Consider the following 18,342-nt stretch of genomic DNA (forward strand, 5'->3'; position numbering starts at 1 on the left):
TCATGTGGTCAGATAGCCAAACTGTCCTAGCATGGATTAATAGTCAGCATAGGCGGTATAAGCAATTCGTAGCTCATCGAGTTGCTGAAATCTTAGAAACAACTTCAATGGATCTGTCGCTGCGCGAACAAAATTAGTTCATTATAAAATCAATCACGCCGTTGCACCCAGCATTGCAACGCGTTGGTCTAAGCCATACCGATGTTGATGTCATATTAAGAAACTGTAAGTGATAAGTAGAGCGGAAAAAGGCATAACTAATTTACATAAGGACAGCTAGGAACGAATATCGCACACAGATTAGGCGATAAACACGCCCACGCGTAGGCGCATATGGCAATAAACATTTTTCCTTTCTCTTTCGTCCTGCCAGAATGCAGTCCTTTGGCAGGAACGATACAAATGTTTTTCAATCCTAAGAAGCTAATGTTATGCAATCATAGAAGATAAGCCGCGCCTTAAATTGTGAGCCCTTCCCGATCTGGCCGTAAGAGCAAGCGAAATAGAATCGATTAAGGATAATTACCAGATCTGGATGGGCGTTAGTTAATAAGCTCAATACTATTATACAAGTGGTAGATCACCACACATTCAAGAATAGTTGTAATGAGTGAAATAGAAAATATTCGTAGATTAATCACTAATGCCCAAAAGAGAGCAAAAATGTGACCCAAATATTTCTAAATTGTAAATCACTAATGTATCATGTAGAAGTAAGACCCTTACCCCTGTGAATGTTCGATGTTTTACTCCTGATTCTTTAATTAGAATTTCGAAACTCCGGTCTTCAACTTCCCTGCTTGACTCGAAAACGTCTCTCCGTAAAGGAGAAACAAGTAGTATCAAAAAGGACTTTTTGGTTTGGTTCCTTGGATCGAAACAAGTTGCTCTGTAACAGGAGTAACAAGTAGTTCCTGGGGAAAGTAACCTCGCGGTGTGCATTTGCGAAGGACATCTCCCTAACCGGAGAAAGAAGTAGCTCCTGCACCCAGAAAATTAGTGACAGTCCAGCGAGGTCGTCACAACCCGGTTCCTTGGATCGAAAAGGTCTCTCCCTAACAGGAGAAACAAGTAGTTTCTAGGAATCACCAAGCCGGCGTGCATTTGCGAAAAACGTCTCCTCACACGGAGAAATAAGTAGCTCTTACACCCGAAACTCCAGTGACGACTGCGTCGACTTCGTCACATTTTGGTGGCTCCAGAGAGGACCTCGGAGGGCGAATCATCGTCAGGAATCAAGAGCTTCCAGTTAGTCGAAATCTAACTGAGAAACCGCGGAAGGCCAGTTGGGCCAAGTGTAGGCAGTAAGCCAAGAGCTTCCAGTTAGTCGAAATCTAACTGAGAAACCGCGGAAGGCCAGTTGGGCCAAGTGTAGGCAATAGGCCAAGTAGGCTTCGCGCCAACGGTGTACTGATCGCCATAAGAATCAGTCGTGTAGGCAGTAAGCCAAGTAAACCGCGGAAGGCCAGTTGGGCCAAGTGTAGGCAATAGGCCAAGTAGGCTTCGCGCCAACGGTGTACTGATCGCCATAAGAATCAGTCGTGTAGGCAGTAAGCCAAGTGAACCGCGGAAGGCCAGTTGGGCCAAGTGTAGGCAATAGGCCAAGTAGGCTTCGCGCCAACGGTGTACTGATCGCCATAAGAATCAGTCGTGTAGGCAGTAAGCCAAGTGAACCGCGGAAGGCCAGTTGGGCCAAGTGTAGGCAGTAAGCCAAGTGAACCGCGGAAGGCCAGTTGGGCCAAGTGTAGGCAGTAAGCCAAGAGCTTCCAGTTAGTCGAAATCTAACTGAGAAACCGCGGAAGGCCAGTTGGGCCAAGTGTAGGCAGTAAGCCAAGAGCTTCCAGTTAGTCGAAATCTAACTGAGAAACCGCGGAAGGCCAGTTGGGCCAAGTGTAGGCAATAAGCCAAGCAGGCTTCGCGCCAACGGTGTACTGATCGCCATAAGAATCAGTCGTGTAGGCAGTAAGCCAAGTGAACCGCGGAAGGCCAGTTGGGCCAAGTGTAGTCAATAAGCCAAGTAGGCTTCGCGCCAACGGTGTACTGATCGCCAGAAGAATCAGTTGTGTAGGCAGTAAGCCAAGTGAACCGTGGTAGGCCAGTTGGGCCAAGTGAATCAAGTGAACCGAGTAATGACCACGTTGGAAGACGAGGTTCGTTACATGATCGAATATTTCAACGAGATAGATCGTCAAGTGAGTCTTGTAAGACAAACTCCAGCGCACCAAAGGTGGATGCGGATACCGTTGTCAGCAGAAGTTCTGAGTGAGACAAGAACATACACCATTACATTGTGGCCCGGGACTACCGAAGAAAGGACACACCGGCAGAACATCACGAAGTATAAACCCCTTCGCTGGGCCAGAAGGTGAACAACAGTGTACCACTTGGAACAAAAAGCACAGGAGGAGTACGCCTTCGGAATCCGTCGGAACCGCATCCTTAACGACACTTCAGGTGAAGGTCCGTCGTACGGTGCACGCAACATAGTAGCAGTAACGGGCTCCCGCCTCGGTGCAGGCCAGCCCGCTAGACGATAGTGGTTATCACATAGAAAGAAAAACCGCAACCGTGTAAGCTTCCGCCTCGGCGTTAGGCTAGCTATACGGGTGCGCACCTTAAACCATCGGATCAGCTCCCGCCTCGGAGCAGGCCAGCTGACCGGTGTGACCAGCTCATCAATACTGTCGACTAACCGCCCGACCGATAGGGCCTAGTCTGGGACGGTACAAGGAAGGAGCACGTCAGACCATCAAGTTTCAACCAAGAGGACATTCGTTAACCAGGAAAGGAGTCAAGTGAGTCAAATTAAAGAAAATTTATATACAAACGTTGGAATGGATTTCCAATTTGAGATTAACAAGAATGGCCATTGTGGCTTATGTCAGGGTAAGGATGATAAGGATGTAATGGTGGCCTGCGACGATTGTAGTCGCTGGTTTCACCTTATGTGCGTAAATTTAAAACATAGACCGTTAAAAGAAGAACCTTGGTCTTGTGCCAAATGTGCCAAAATAAAATTAGAAATCCAAACACTGAAGGATCAGATCCAACAGTTGAAAGGCATAAATAAAATAGAGCCACAAGTAGAAATTTTTGAAGCTCTAATCCGAAAGGTTAACGACATCAACATCCATGGGCAAACGGCTATCGAAAAGCATATTGCTGGACAGTCTATGATAGAGTTACCATATTTTGATGGTAACTACAAGACTTGGTCCAGATTTAAGAAGATTTTCTTAGAGACCACTAAACAGGGCAACTTCTCGGACTTGGAGAATCTAACACGGCTCCAAAAGAGTTTAAAGGGAGAGGCATTGCGTGCAGTCAATGCGCTCTTGTTAGACCCCGATAATGTGGGGGTCATAATCAATAAACTTGAAAACCGATTTGGGAATATAGAACTTATATACACAGGATTACTGCAGGATGTTCTTACGACAAGAAATCCTAGATTTGAAAATCCCCAAACTATGATTGATTTCATCTCCGCAGTGGGAAATTTGGTTGTCAACATGACTGAATTAAATCGTACAAAATACTTGAACGATCAGCGGTTAATTAGAGACTTAGCAAATAAATTGCCTTCTAATTTGCATCAAAAGTGGTTGATGCACGTAAATGAAGAAAAGGAATTGTCTTCATTAATGAACCCATACGTTGCACTCACCCTTAATGATTTCTATGATTGGTTGAAACCACATGAAACATTAGCCACTATGTTGTTGGCGGAAAAGTTGAAGGGTAATGAGGGAGTCAACAAACCGGGGAAATCCGATCGTGTAAACTTCCATAAGTTACCACCACGGAAATGTCCCAAATGTAACAAAAACCATAAATTGGTAGATTGTACCGATTTTAAGAAGATGCCTGTGAACAAGCGAAGGTTGTTCGCAGTGGAGAAGAAGCTTTGCTTCTCCTGTTGCAGACCGAACCACAGAGTAATAGATTGCCGAAATAAAACCGTATGCAATATAGATGGATGTGCTGTTAGACACCATCGTTTGCTTCACGAAAACCCAGGGGGTAAAGATAAAGTCGAAACTGTGAAAGGAAATATAAATTATCACTCGAGGAGAACCCAACAGGTATATTACCCTATACTTCCAGTTACATTATCTAATGGTGAGCATAAAATCAATACTCACATATTCTTTGATTCAGGCTCTTCTATTAGTCTAATTCATCAGGGAACAGCTGATGAATTAGAAGCGAAAGGTTCAAAACAGAAGATATCCTTGGCTTGGACTAACGGAGAAGTTCAAGAAGATGATAATAGTGAGATTATCAAGCTTAGAGTTAATGGATCAAACGGGAGGTATTTTACTTTGGATCTTTGGAGGATCTTTGCACAGTAAGAAAACTTTCCCTGCCAAAGCAATCTCTAAATTATGAACAATTAAAGGGACGTTATCCTCATATTGAAGGATTAGACATAGAATCCTACGATAACGCAACTCCCACAATATTATTGGGGCTTCCACACGCTTATCTCTTTAGAAGCATCGAAGATAGAGTTGGTGTTAAAAATAGTTTGAACATTTTATTCAAATTTCATTTTAAAGTTGAACCAACCCAATGTTCGTATCATCAGAACCATATGCCAGGCATAGACCAGATAATAAATCTATGTTTAGTTTTCAAACCATAAATGTTTCCTTTAGCATATGTTTATTCTAGATAGTTTACCTCCCAGGAAGAGCAAATTCTAGATAGGAAACCGTTTTCGAATGTTTACTTTAGATATGATCGCTTCTCGAGCGTTGTTCATATGGATAGAATAAACATACTCACGATAGGAATTTTCCATTCATTCGTTTGCAAGATTGCCTCTTGCATTAAAACTTGTATCCTTTAGGATAACAGATGGCACCACTCATAAGTATTTGCACGATAGGTGTCGCGACGATTAGAAATTGCATTCCATGTTGGATGCAATTTGAGACTCTTCTAATAAGAATTGCAGGTCCTTTGGCTATGGGCTTTTAGAGGTCAGCACCTAAATTATAAGAGTGCCATCTGTATTAGAATTTCACGCAGTAAGAATTTAGAATACCAGTTAGAATTGGTTAAAGGTATAGGTAATGATGATATGAACACTAATTAATATGTATAGGTCGATTTCCCAAAGATTATGTATATATAGCTTAAGAGGTCCTTTGGAAAATACAGTTCAGTTTTCACTTCCTAATCGACAAGACGTTTGTCATTCCTTTAGTGAACAATCCAAGTTGCCTTCGAAGAACTTGATTAAATCTCCAGAAAAGCATAGAACCAAATTGCTGGTAACTAGCACTGGAATCCATTCAATCTTGTTCGGAAATTGCAACTCCTCCGAAAGATCCGAAAAGATTTCCAAAACGCTTTCAACATTGGTGGCTCCAGAGAGGAAAGTGACTCACGGCTTCGCTGATTGTAATTCGGAAATCTTTCCAAGGAGGAAAGGAGGATCGGAAAGTGAATTTACTAATTGGCGCCAACGACCAACGAGGAGGAAAGATAGGAAGCCTCAATAGGAATCAGCTCGGGATAATTGGAGCTGATTACACCACATCAAAAGGATAGGAACAAATCGAGATTTGCCGCGTAAGTCGTAGCGTCGCATCGGGATCATCGATTAACGTTCCGCCTTAAAGGAATTGGCGCCTACGACCACAGAGGAAAGTGACTCACGGTTTCGCGGATTGTAATTCGGAAAATTCCAACGAGGAGCTTTATTGGATCAGTGACGTAGTGTTTAAATGGATCATCGAGTGACAAAATTATTCTTTCAATGAGGATGTTAGAATAAATTACATCGAAGGATTGGCCGCGTAAGTCGTAGCGTCGCAGAACGGGATCATCGATTGTCATCAAGTTGTCATCGAACTGTCATCAACCGTTTACTCAGTAAAGGAAAACTGGGTAATTTATGAAATCTGATCGCCTTAGTAAGGCCGGAAAATGATTTCACACTGAATTAATTAGGACTCGGACAAACGGATCGGCCGTTACGAGCTAATTCAGTGAAGACTGATTGATGTATCGGAGAAATACAAATCAATAAAAATGTCGTCAATGAACTACATTATGAATCCACATGGACGTTGCCCACTGTGTACAAGTATGGATAAAAAAGATGACATGGTGTCATGCAACAGGTGCATGGCACAGTTCCATTTATGTTGTGTCGGTATTGAAGATAAACCGAACAAAGGATATCAATGGATATGCGCTAAGTGCAGCGAGATATCTGCATTGGAAAGTAAATTGGCGGAACTTAATGAAGTTCTGTCTCAACAATTATCAGGTGATGTCAAGTCAACGACATCACCGCAAGAAATATCATTCGAAGTAGAGAAGCTACGACTCGAATTGATGAATGTCGAAGGATCGACAGATTCTGATGTTATAGAAATATCAGAAAAGTTGGATAAGCTGGTCGTCAACTTAGGCTATTTGGATAAATATAGCTTCAATCCATTCCGATATTGTAATTCAACCCTACTCGGATGTTTGATTGAAAAGCTTCCAACGGATTTAAATCAAAAGTCTTGGAAGTTTGTTGCGCAATTTGCAAGAAATATTCGTCAACCATCTGTAGATATTGTTCCCACATTGGATGTGTTCAATGCATGGCTCAAGCCACATGCAGAGGAACTGAAGCGAATGAATGCTTTAAAGCAATATCTCAATCGAAGTTATGAAAATTTAATCGATTGGAATGGAGCAGAAGACGCTCAATGCACTAATGAAATTAGTGAAAATGGTAAAATGGATAATGGCAATTCCTGCGTAATTGAAGTTGATCAGAACGAGAGACCCTGTCGCCCTCCTGCCAGGTGCAGCATACCAGATCGGTATCGAGCGGAACATTTTGAATCAAGTAATCATGAGGATCTCGAGCTCAGCAGGGTTGAACCAGGGAAACGGTTTATCGATAGAGATAAGCTTGTTCCGGATCGGGAACAAGAAGTATCAAGTGAGCTACCAGAAGAACAATCAATTACGGAATCTGAGGATTTAGCTGTTCTTTTCGAACAACTCCAAGAAGGTGAACAACAATTCACAAATGACATCAAATGTACTGCACCCAAGAAGTCAAAGCAGAGTAAAAAGAGAAAGATACTCATCAACAATTGTGAACATTTGATCAAAGAGGAGAAACAAGTAGATCCTGTCAAACCAAATTGTGCTATCCCGTCACAGCACAAGAAATATGACGCATATGCAGCGAATAATCTGCAAAAGTTTGGCAACAAGTTCAGCGAAAATGAAATATCTTCGACTGAAAGTAATACATTAGAAAGCATTAGTATTGGAAAGCGAGGTAATAAATTGCGAACTATTAGTGGAAGCCTGAAGTTCAAAAAGTCCATTGTAAATGGAAGTGATGTATTCAAAATGAAACGAGCTAAGAATGCATTTAAATGCCATGGCATAAATATAGCACAGAAAAACTTGTTGATACCTGGAGCACAAAATCATGGCGCAGAAACGTATGCTCCGAACTATGCTTTCAAGTCAAAATATGCTTCTGATCATAATTATGAAAAAATTGAACGCGATTTTATGATCAATGAAATTTCCATTACGCCGAATTCACGAGTTGTATTCGATAGAGGCAGAGCAGATATTTGTGATTATTTGGTACAACAAAAAGAGACAACAAAACTAAAATGACCACGGCAAATCATAAGCAGAACCGTTTACGGTTCACAACTAATAAAGAGTATGAAACGAAAAGTAGTAATGGAAACGAATCTACAGCAATTAGTGTGCCATTTGTGCTATTCCTGAATAAATTACAATCATCGGATATTATCATCATGTACGCCAAGGAAAGGAAAAAACAGCCAGGAATCAACACCGGAGCAGTGAAAAGAAAAACTATCATCTTTATTACGATAATTAAAACGTGGAAATTCATCACGTTGAAGAAACTGGAAAACAAATATAAGCATCAATGTATTGAAATGAGGTTCAATAGTCATATGGATGCAGAAATTACCGCACAGAGTTTCAAGACGCACTACATTCAGATTAGCTCTCGTTACTACGAAGAAGAAAGTGACAATTTTACAGACAATGTGGAGAGTGTGAAGCTACATGCATTACGACGCTTGAAATGCTGATAATGCTTACTGGACGTATGAAGCTATGAAATAATTGTTCTATGAATCATAAGGTGCCACTTATGCATTTAAATAGTCCGATTCACTGAGGTAACACAAGTCAGTACATCACCAACCGAGATTTTATCCCAATCATGCAGATTACTAGTTTGCTAATCAACGACAAATACAGATTTGATTTAAACGACCTGATGGAAATGATAAACAGCAGAGAGAGAACAGACATGAGATATAAAAATCACGATACAGACGTGACAAGAAAATTATGCCCATGCTTGCTTTGATTAAGACAATAATCGGAGTGACACTCATATCAAGTGCAAATTTACCATGATACGGAAACCATATGTCTGTCATAAGTATTACATATCGAGCGGAATCTGAATACAAACTAAAGTATTCTACAATTGAAGACACATGATGTTTTGAATATGTTTGGCGAAAAGAGAGTGCCATGACTATTCACGAATTGAATGTAAAAATTAGATTTTTGCATTGTTTGTCATCGAGATTTATTTTGCGTATAAATTGAGTTTTCCAAACTGGGGCAAGAGTAAGCAAATTGATGGAGACCAAGCTGCAATAGAGGAACATAAATTGATTGCACCCCTTTTGCTTCCTGCAAAGTTCATGTTCGGAGGAAGATGGTATACGACGGACGGAAAGTTTCGGAAAACGAGCTCCGGAAAAAATATCTACGGAAATCGTGACCATCGTGACATTTCGCTACCAAACCTGAAATTTGAATCTGAAGTTTACGACGAGGAAAGTGTTAAAAGGATGAAAACATGATTTATGAACAAGGAGACCGGCGCATCGCTTTATCAGTTATACATCGAATTTTGACAAATCAGAACCCTAATCAGCAAGGCTTTCGATTCGACGCCCTGGTTGTAGAGCATGTAGTGGAAGGAATCCTCAGACAAATACTGGAAAAAGATCTTGACCTGGTCCAACTGGTTTGGACATCTATCGTCGATAGTCTTTGATCTTTTGCATCGAACCCTCAAGTTTATGATCGACGCATCAATTTAAGGACGGGTTATTCACGACATTTATGGATTTGGGTGGCAGCTGATTGCTTAATTGTGGGACTCAACTTTCTATCACATCGCCTTGCAACTAGAATGGCCAATAACCCAGGATTGTGATGCAATGCAGCGGACATCGATTACACCAAGTACACTATTGAGAAGTAATGTAATTTAATTCAGATAATCCTTCAGATCAGTTAAGAAATGTAGAGAAGAAAGCCCCTTTCGAACCTATTTACTCAACAATAAGAAATTTGAATAACTTTTGCTATGTAAATCTATAACTAGATTTACAGGGGCAAGAATGTTAAAAATAGTTTGAACATTTTATTCAAATTTCATTTTAAAGTTGAACCAACCCAATGTTCGTATCATCAGAACCATATGCCAGGCATAGACCAGATAATAAATCTATGTTTAGTTTTCAAACCATAAATGTTTCCTTTAGCATATGTTTATTCTAGATAGTTTACCTCACAGGAAGAGCAAATTCTAGATAGGAAACCGTTTTCGAATGTTTACTTTAGATATGATCGCTTCTCGAGCGTTGTTCACATGGATAGAATAAACATACTCACGATAGGAATTTTCCATTCATTCGTTTGCAAGATTGCCTCTTGCATTAAAACTTGTATCCTTTAGGATAACAGATGGCACCACTCATAAGTATTTGCACGATAGGTGTCGCGACGATTAGAAATTGCATTCCATGTTGGATGCAATTTGAGACTCTTCTAATAAGAATTGCAGGTCCTTTAGCTATGGGCTTTTAGAGGTCAGCACCTAAATTATAAGAGTGCCATCTGTATTCGAATTTCACGCAGTAAGAATTTAGAATACCAGTTAGAATTGGTTAAAGGTATAGGTAATGATGATATGAACACTAATTAATATTTATAGGTCGATTTCCCAAAGATTATGTATATATAGCTTAAGAGGTCTTTTGGAAAATACAGTTCAGTTTTCACTTCCTAATCGACAAGACGTTTGACATTCCTTTAGTGAACAATCCAAGTTGCCTTCGAAGAACTTGATTAAATCTCCAGAAAAGCATAGAACCAAATTGCTGGTAACTAGCACTGGAATCCATTCAATCTTGTTCGGAAATTGCAACTCCTCCGAAAGATCCGAAAAGATTTCCAAAACGCTTTCAACAGTTGGTAAGTTCAACGAGCTTAGGAGGAGAGATACTAGATAGGAGAGATACTAGAGAGTACGCTGGGATCTCAATGGAAGTACATAAAATCGAATTCTAATCCCGCAGATGAAGGTACCAAAATTACTAATGCGAAAACAACATGGATTAAAGGTCCTTCATTTCTAACGCTTAAGGAAGAAAATTGGGGACACGTGACTAAATACGATTTCTCGGACGATTTAAGCCATGAGGAATTACGTCCTGTTCTTGCAACAATGCAAACCTTCAAACCAGATCTGGATTGGATAAATATCCAATGGTGCTCTGATTGGACACGCTTAAAACGAGCCGTGAGTGGAGCACTCAAATATTTGGGAAAATTAAAGGCCAACATTAGAAAAGTCACCGTTGATATGATCATCTCGGCTGAAGACTTAGAGGAAGCTGAGATATTGCTTATACAAAAAACTCAATGGGAAGCTTTCCCTAATGAAATGATGGATTTAAGCACCAAGCGAACAGTTGATAAATCGAGTCCGATTCGTACACTCACACCATTCTTGGATAAGAATGGCACCATGAAATCGGAAACACGATACAAAAACGCAGAATGCATACCATATTCTGCCAGGTATCCGTACATCTTACCGGCTAAACATATTGTATCGGACCTCATATTGAAAAACAAGCATGAGGAATTCAAACACCAGAAAACAAAAACGGCAGTGGCAGCCATACAACAAAAGTACTATATAGTAAATATTGATTCTGGGATGAAAAGAATAAAAATAAATGCCAACATTGCAAAACGAAAATGCCAAGATAAATATACCAAAGATGGCACCGTTACCAGAATGTCGGCTACAACCATATGTGAAACTCTTCACTCATACCGGAGTAGATTACTTCGGACCCTATAACGTGTCTATTGGGAGACGTACTGAAAAGAGATGGGGAGTCTTGTTTACTTGCATGACTACGCGGGCGGTATATTCGGACCTTGCCCATAATCTAAGCGCGGATGCTTTTTTGCTAAGCCTGAATTCTATACAGAGTAGAAGGGGACGAATTAAATTCCTTTATAGCGATAATGGTACCAACTTTGTAGGAGCTAATAACGAGATGGCAAAAATCCAACATAGACTAGCATCAGAGGGAATAAGATGGCAATTTAATCCCCAGCAGCACCACATTTTGGTGGAGCATGGGAAAGAATGGTAAAGGAAGTCAAGAGCCTTTTACCTAATGAAACCATGTCAGAATACGCATTTAGAGCTTTGCTAACCGAAATTGAAGGTATCATAAACAGCAGACCTCTTACCGCTATATCATTGGATGCAATCGATGACGAACCACTCACTCCAAACCATTTTTTGATTGGATGTGCTGGTGCAGCGGAACCATCATTAAATGATACTTCTAAACCTGAAGCGAACCGACAGCAATGGAAAAGGGTACAACATATGGCAAAGAATTATTGGGATCGGTGGTTGCACGAATACCTTCCCTCCCTGGCCAAAAGATCAAAGTGGGCTGAAGAAGTTAACAACATTAAGGTTGGCGACATCGTTATGATCGCTGACGACGATCAAAAGGCAAGATGGCGAAAGGGAATGATCATTAAAGTCCACCCATCGAAAGAAGGTCAAATTCGATCAGCGGTAGTTAAAACGGCAACGGGCGAATTTACTCGTCCGGTAGCCAAACTGGCGGTATTGGATGTACTACCACCAGATGACGTTACTACCTCCGAAGACAAGCCGAAAAGAAAAGGTCAAATAAGAGGAAAGCGCCCTCTGAAAATGTTTCTGAGTGCAATAAATTTGTCGGGGCAATTAACAAATTACCGGAAGGGTACGAGTACGGTAAAAGAAAATGCGTTGATATCGAAAGGGTCAAACAAATTGCTGCGGCTATCGCAAAACCAAAGCTCAAGATAAAAAAGAAAAGGATACGAGCCGTAAATTGGACAAGCATGATGGTTATATTGTACTTTGTATGTGCTCTTTTGGGAAGCGCGATATCCTTCGATGGATCTGGATTGATAGCCTTTGATTGCGGAAATCCGGAGGTCAATCTTACGAGCTACTCCCTGTTAGATGTAGCTTCATGTATACCACCCTCGAACAACTTGTCGACAAGCGAATTGCAAATACAAGTATTGCAGAGGAGTGTTAAAAGTGAAGTCAAGGCCTATCAATGTAAAGTAATAGCCAAGAGGAGGATTAAGCATTGCGGAATGCATTCTCACACTTCAGAATATGAACGCGGCTATGAATACATTGTGAAAGAGTTCACATTCGAAGAATGTCATTTATCACATCAGCTAGGCATAATTAAATTAGCTTACGATCATCAACTGCGCGAATTGAAACGCAATGCTACCACTCGCGGAGAGGCACTGATAGTGGGATCAGTTTGGGGAAGCCACTGTAAAGGAGGCACCTACCGAACTCCAAAATATACTTGGGAAGATGCCTTGGTTTATTACGAGTATGAGATCACATTGCGAGATTACATGGCAGTTGTAGATCATGAAAATGATGTTATACACTTGAGAAACGGTCTCACATGCAGATTTTCTCAAGGAAAATGTTTAGATTCGGAAGACGGATACATAACATGGGACGCCGTCTCCAACAACGGATGTGAAGAATCAGAATACGAGGTAATTTATGAGGGTTTGGTAAATCGAACCCAAAACGAAAAAAGGGATAAACATAACAAAATCTCAAACGCCGTCTATAGCACAATTTCAGACACACATCTGTTCTCTATTAGAGCTAGGGAAAAGACAAAAATTTGTGGGCACTTAGGTTTTATGACCGATCATCCTCGTATCGTTATTGTTGAAGTGGTAGGCTTCAACTCTCCGTTCAAAAGGAAATCTACGACGGGTAGAAACTTTGATTTATTTACATATTTCAATTCCAAAATAACCCTAGTAGAAAACTATATTGGGAAAAGCATGTCGGAACTTTACAGCACGGTTATGACCGAAATGTGTAAAGTAGACAAAACACTGATGGAAACCAAATTAACACTGGCACGTCTCAACCCTACAGAATTTGTAACCAGTATCATAAAACGATCTGGATACACCGCTGTGGTGGCAGGAGAAGTTTTGCACGTATTGGAATGCAAACCAGTTTATGTAACTCCCAGGTCGGACGAGAATTGTTATCAGGAAATACCTGTAACTTATAACAATCTTTCCATGTTTATAGCACCAGTAAGCCACGTACTGCAAAATAGAGGTACACAGATTGATTGTACACCTCTTCTTCCGGCCAAGTTTCAAATAGGTGGAAGATGGTACACCACCGACGGACGGATAAGAGAAACCACGTCGCCGTTAAAGCTAACTACAGATTTAATAACCACGTGGACTTCTACTCATCTTCCAAACCTAATACAAAGTGGTGTTTATGACGCAGAAAGCGTGATCAAGATGAGAAACATGATCTATGAACAGGGTGACAAAGCAGCATCTAATGTTTTACATAAAATTTTGGTCGGAGAGCGACCAGATTTTCAAGGATTCCGTTTTGATGCTTTGATATCGGATCGAATGATTGAAAATGTTTTTGAAAAATATTGGTCTAAGTTACTCTCATGGTCAACCTGGTTGGGAAACATAACTTCTACCTTTATTGGTATATACATGATAGGAAGAATAATTAAATTTACGATTGACACTATTATGCACGGGCGCATATTATATGACATATATGGTTTGGGATGGCAACTACTTGCATCATTTTGGGATTCTTTAACAAGTTTTCTTTCTCATAGAAATGCTATGAAAAGAACAGAAACACAAAATAATAAAAATGAAAATCCACCGCAACACGAAGTAGAAGTCGTTCAAGAGAATTTGGACAAGCCCAGCGCTCCATTCTACCCAAATTTATTTTCGCGGATTAATGAGCAAATTTGAGTAAACCTAGCGTTTTACGGGCTCCGGAATGTCGCTGCGCGAACAAAATTAGTTCATCATAAAATCAATCACGCCGTTGCACCCAGCATTGCAACGCGTTGGTCTAAGCCATACCGATGTTGATGTCATATTAAGAAACTGTAAGTGATAAGTAGAGCGGAAAAAGGCATAACTAATTTACATAAGGACAGCTAGGAACGAATATCGCACACAGATTAGGCGATAAACACGCCCACGCGTAGGCGCATGTGGCAATAAACATTTTCCTTTCTCTTTCGTCCTGCCAGAATGCAGTCCTTTGGCAGGAACGATACAAATGTTTTTCAATCCTAAGAAGCTAATGTTATGCAATCATAGAAGATAAGCCGCGCCTTAAATTGTGAGCCCTTCCCGATCTGGCCGTAAGAGCAAGCGAAATAGTATCGATTAAGGATAATTACCAGATCTGGATGGGCGTTAGTTAATAAGCTCAATACTATTATACAAGTGGTAGACCACCACACATTCAAGAGTTACATTAGGCGCAACGTGGAAGATCACCACACATTGAAGAATAGTTGTAATGAGTGAAATAGAAAATATTCGTAGATTAATCACTAATGCCCAAAAGAGAGCAAAAATGTGACCCAAATATTTCTAAATTGTAAATCACTAATGTATCATGTAGAAGTAAGACCCTTACCCCTGTGAATGTTCGATGTTTTACTCCTGATTCTTTAATTAGAATTTCGAAACTCCGGTCTTCAACTTCCCTGCTTGACTCGAAAACGTCTCTCCGTAAAGGAGAAACAAGTAGTATCAAAAAGGACTTTTTGGTTTGGTTCCTTGGATCGAAACAAGTTGCTCTGTAACAGGAGTAACAAGTAGTTCCTTGGGAAAGTAACCTCGCGGTGTGCATTTGCGAAGGACATCTCCCTAACCGGAGAAAGAAGTAGCTCCTGCACCCAGAAAATTAGTGACAGTCCAGCGAGGTCGTCACAACCCGGTTCCTTGGATCGAAAAGGTCTCTCCCTAACAGGAGAAACAAGTAGTTTCGAGGAATCACCAAGCCGGCGTGCATTTGCGAAAAACGTCTCCTCACACGGAGAAATAAGTAGCTCTTACACCCGAAACTCCAGTGACGACTGCGTCGACTTCGTCACAACCGTCGATGCGGAATTTCAAGCGGCAACAGCTGATCAGAAGGCTGCAGCGAAAGCCACAGTAGTACGTTTTGTAAAAACAAGGTTAATAGGATCAGCGCGCCAAGCAATTGGCGAGTTGAATGACTTACAACAGATCATCGCTGCAATTAAACTTCGCTGTGGAGCAAAAATTTCAGCGGACGGAGTTTTAGCCAAGCTTAAAGCTGCTAGGCAAACTTCTTACACTGAAAATTTTTGCGAGACAGTGGAAAAACTAGCTGATGATTTACGATCGGCATACATTAACGAAAATATTCCGGCAGATACTGCCGAAAAAATGGCTACTAAGCGTGGTGTTGAAGCGCTAGCCACCGGAATAAAAAATCCTGAATCAAAATTAATTTTGAAAGCAGGAACTTTCGGAAAAATTAGCGATGCAGTTCAAAAACTGCAAGAAAACGAAAGTCAGGAGCCGTCAACGTCTCGACCACAAATTTTTCATGTAAGTGGACACCACATTGGTATTAGAAGTCGTGGCCGCGGTTTCAGTGGCCGAGGGAACCGACCCCATGACCAAAACTAAAAAAGGAAATAGATATGCATTAACACTACAATGTGATCTCACAAAGTATGTTATTGCTATACCTATACCTGATAAGCAAAAGCATTTGTTGAGCACTTTATACTCATATACGGATGCCCAATTTTAATTAAGACCGATTTAGGAACAGAATATAAAAAAGAACTGTTCAATAATATATGTCAACTACTGTCAATTAACCACAATTTTTCTTCAGCTTACCACCCCCAAACAGTTGGCGCCCTTGAACGCAATCATCGATGCCTTAATGAATATCTTCGACAATTCATTAACTCGATGATTGGGATTCTTGGCTTCAATTCTATACTTTCTGTTACAACACTATTCCCAACACTGAACATACATTCACGCCATACGAATTAGTTTTTGGTAATTTGGTAAATTATCCTCGACGTTTAGTGAACCCCTCAAAAATCGATCCAGTTTATAACTATGACAATTATTATACAGAACTAAAATTTAAATTGCAATATGTAGCAAATAAGGCAAAAGAACTTTTAGTCAAATCTAAACATAGGAGAATAGCTAAACAAGCAGAAATAGCAAACCCCATAAATATTAAATTAGGAGAAAAAATACTTTTAAAAACTGAAAACAATAGAAAATTAGACAAAGTTTATAATGGACCTTTTTAAGTGATAGCAATAAGCCACCCGAATGTAAAAATCAAAAATTGCGAAACAAACGAACAAAAAACAGTGCATAAAAATAGAATTGTAAAACTTTAACAAACAAACTACGTTACACAAAATTGTATAGCAATTTATAAAACATAGAAGGTGTTTGGTAACATTAACTTCACCGTTCACCGTTCAGGGCGGCGAACATAGATAAGCGAGAAAGTCGTAAAACGTACGCACGGTGCACGATCGCTCGATCGTTCGAGTGAAAGGGCATGGATGCAATTGTGCAGCGTAAAGGGACTGAACGAACAAAGGGACAGCAATAAAGGAATGTAGAATATTGATCCGTCTCGTTCAATGTAGAAGCGTTTTTTTTATTACTAAAAGAAAAGTCGTAAATTATGCGATAATCGTCGTAGAACCAGGCTCTGTAGGAAAGTTCTATGATTAGAATTTTGATAGGTTCAAAGATAGGGACCAATGGAAGGATTTCTGAAAATCCAGAGAAGGGCTGGTAATAAAACTTTTCAAGAACGTGACGGAATCTTCTTTTTCAATAGATGTAAGTTAGAATTATCAACCAAAAATTGTATAAATACCCTTTACATTGAATACAGAATTTGACTTGTATTTGGAACCTCGATCGCGTCGGTTGTTTCTCTTCAAAGAAAATCCCAGGTAAATATACTGATATCTCTCTGTTTAAACTTAAACAAATTCGCCACTGTCAAGTACTAGGTGACTAGCTTGATTGGTCTGAGAATTTTTCTAAGTCTAAACTTGAACTTCTCTACTTAACACTTGCACTCTGGATTGTAGACTACCCGCTGAGCGGCGTGTCATTTCGACAGTGCAAGTATTAATTGGACTCTAAAGGTATTTCCCGCGTCTTCCACTGTCAGGTACTAGGAGACTAGCCTGATTTGTCTGAAGACAAGGAAAAGTTGGGTAAAAATTTATTACCGATACCCGGTTTGTAGACTGCCCGCTTTGCGGCGTGTCATTATTGGCGAACGATAATTTATTTGAGGAAAAACACCCTAAACCATTGTTAGCCTCCACTGTCAAGTAATAGGAAACTATCTTGATTGGTTCGAGCGCTACGCAACGGTTTAGATTGAGTTCCGACCAGTCCACCACCATAACAAACTCGCAAGCTTATCCTTCGCATACGAACGAGTTGAAATTTGGACTTTGAGAGGAGCCCCAAATTTTACAGGTATGTATACAAAGACGATAAGTGGGAGACTTTTAAATCACTTTTGGATTCAAACCCTGTTATTTGGGAATGGTAAAAATATGAATGTTGAACTTGGTGTCCCCCTCAACAATAAAATCCAAAATTTCTGAGATATTGGTATAGATTTTTAGAACAAAATGCGAATCAAGATTTGTATTCCGCGACCCATCAATAATCCGCCCACCTGGGAGTCGCGACTCACAGTTTAGGAACCCATGCTCCGAACTGCAAGCCTGCCTTGTCCCAGTGGGGGATAAAATGGCAATGACAGAAAGAAGAATAATGAGATGTTTCATAGTTCCACTGCTTTTGAATTTTGTCCGAAAAAATGTAAAAAATAGGAAAATCCCTGACAATAATAGGACAAAACATGCCAATGCCGTTCCCCAATCCACTTATTGGCAAAAGATCTATTTTGGCAGAAGAAAATTCACTGACTCTGCCACGCTTAGACATTCTTAGCACTCAGACTGTTTGCAAACAAGTAAAAAATAGGAGTTGCTCTCTAAAACGCTTGAAATCTACTGATGT

The 18,342-nt window shown here is 40.3% G+C and overlaps 1 protein-coding gene across 1 annotated transcript; it reads left to right on the top strand.

Moving 5' to 3' along the window:
- The first annotated feature begins 3,546 nt into the window (after positions 1-3,546).
- LOC134224706 (uncharacterized) lies at positions 3,547-10,297 on the top strand. Its single transcript, XM_062704235.1, has 2 exons — positions 3,547-7,030; positions 7,151-10,297. Exons 1-2 carry the CDS (start codon positions 6,046-6,048, stop codon positions 7,657-7,659), a joined length of 1,494 nt encoding a protein of 497 aa, XP_062560219.1. The 5' UTR covers positions 3,547-6,045; the 3' UTR covers positions 7,660-10,297.
- Positions 10,298-18,342: the final 8,045 nt, after the last annotated feature.

This window comes from Armigeres subalbatus, chromosome 3 (assembly GCF_024139115.2).
Source record: "Armigeres subalbatus isolate Guangzhou_Male chromosome 3, GZ_Asu_2, whole genome shotgun sequence".
NCBI lineage: Eukaryota > Metazoa > Arthropoda > Insecta > Diptera > Culicidae > Armigeres > Armigeres subalbatus.

Coding starts and splice junctions, on each gene's coding strand:
- LOC134224706 (XM_062704235.1), top strand. CDS start 6,046: ATGTCGTCAATGAACTACATTATGAATCCACATGGACGTTGCCCACTG. Junction 7,031..7,150: donor TTTCGAACAACTCCAAGAAG/GTGAACAACAAT, acceptor AGAAACAAGTAG/ATCCTGTCAAACCAAATTGT.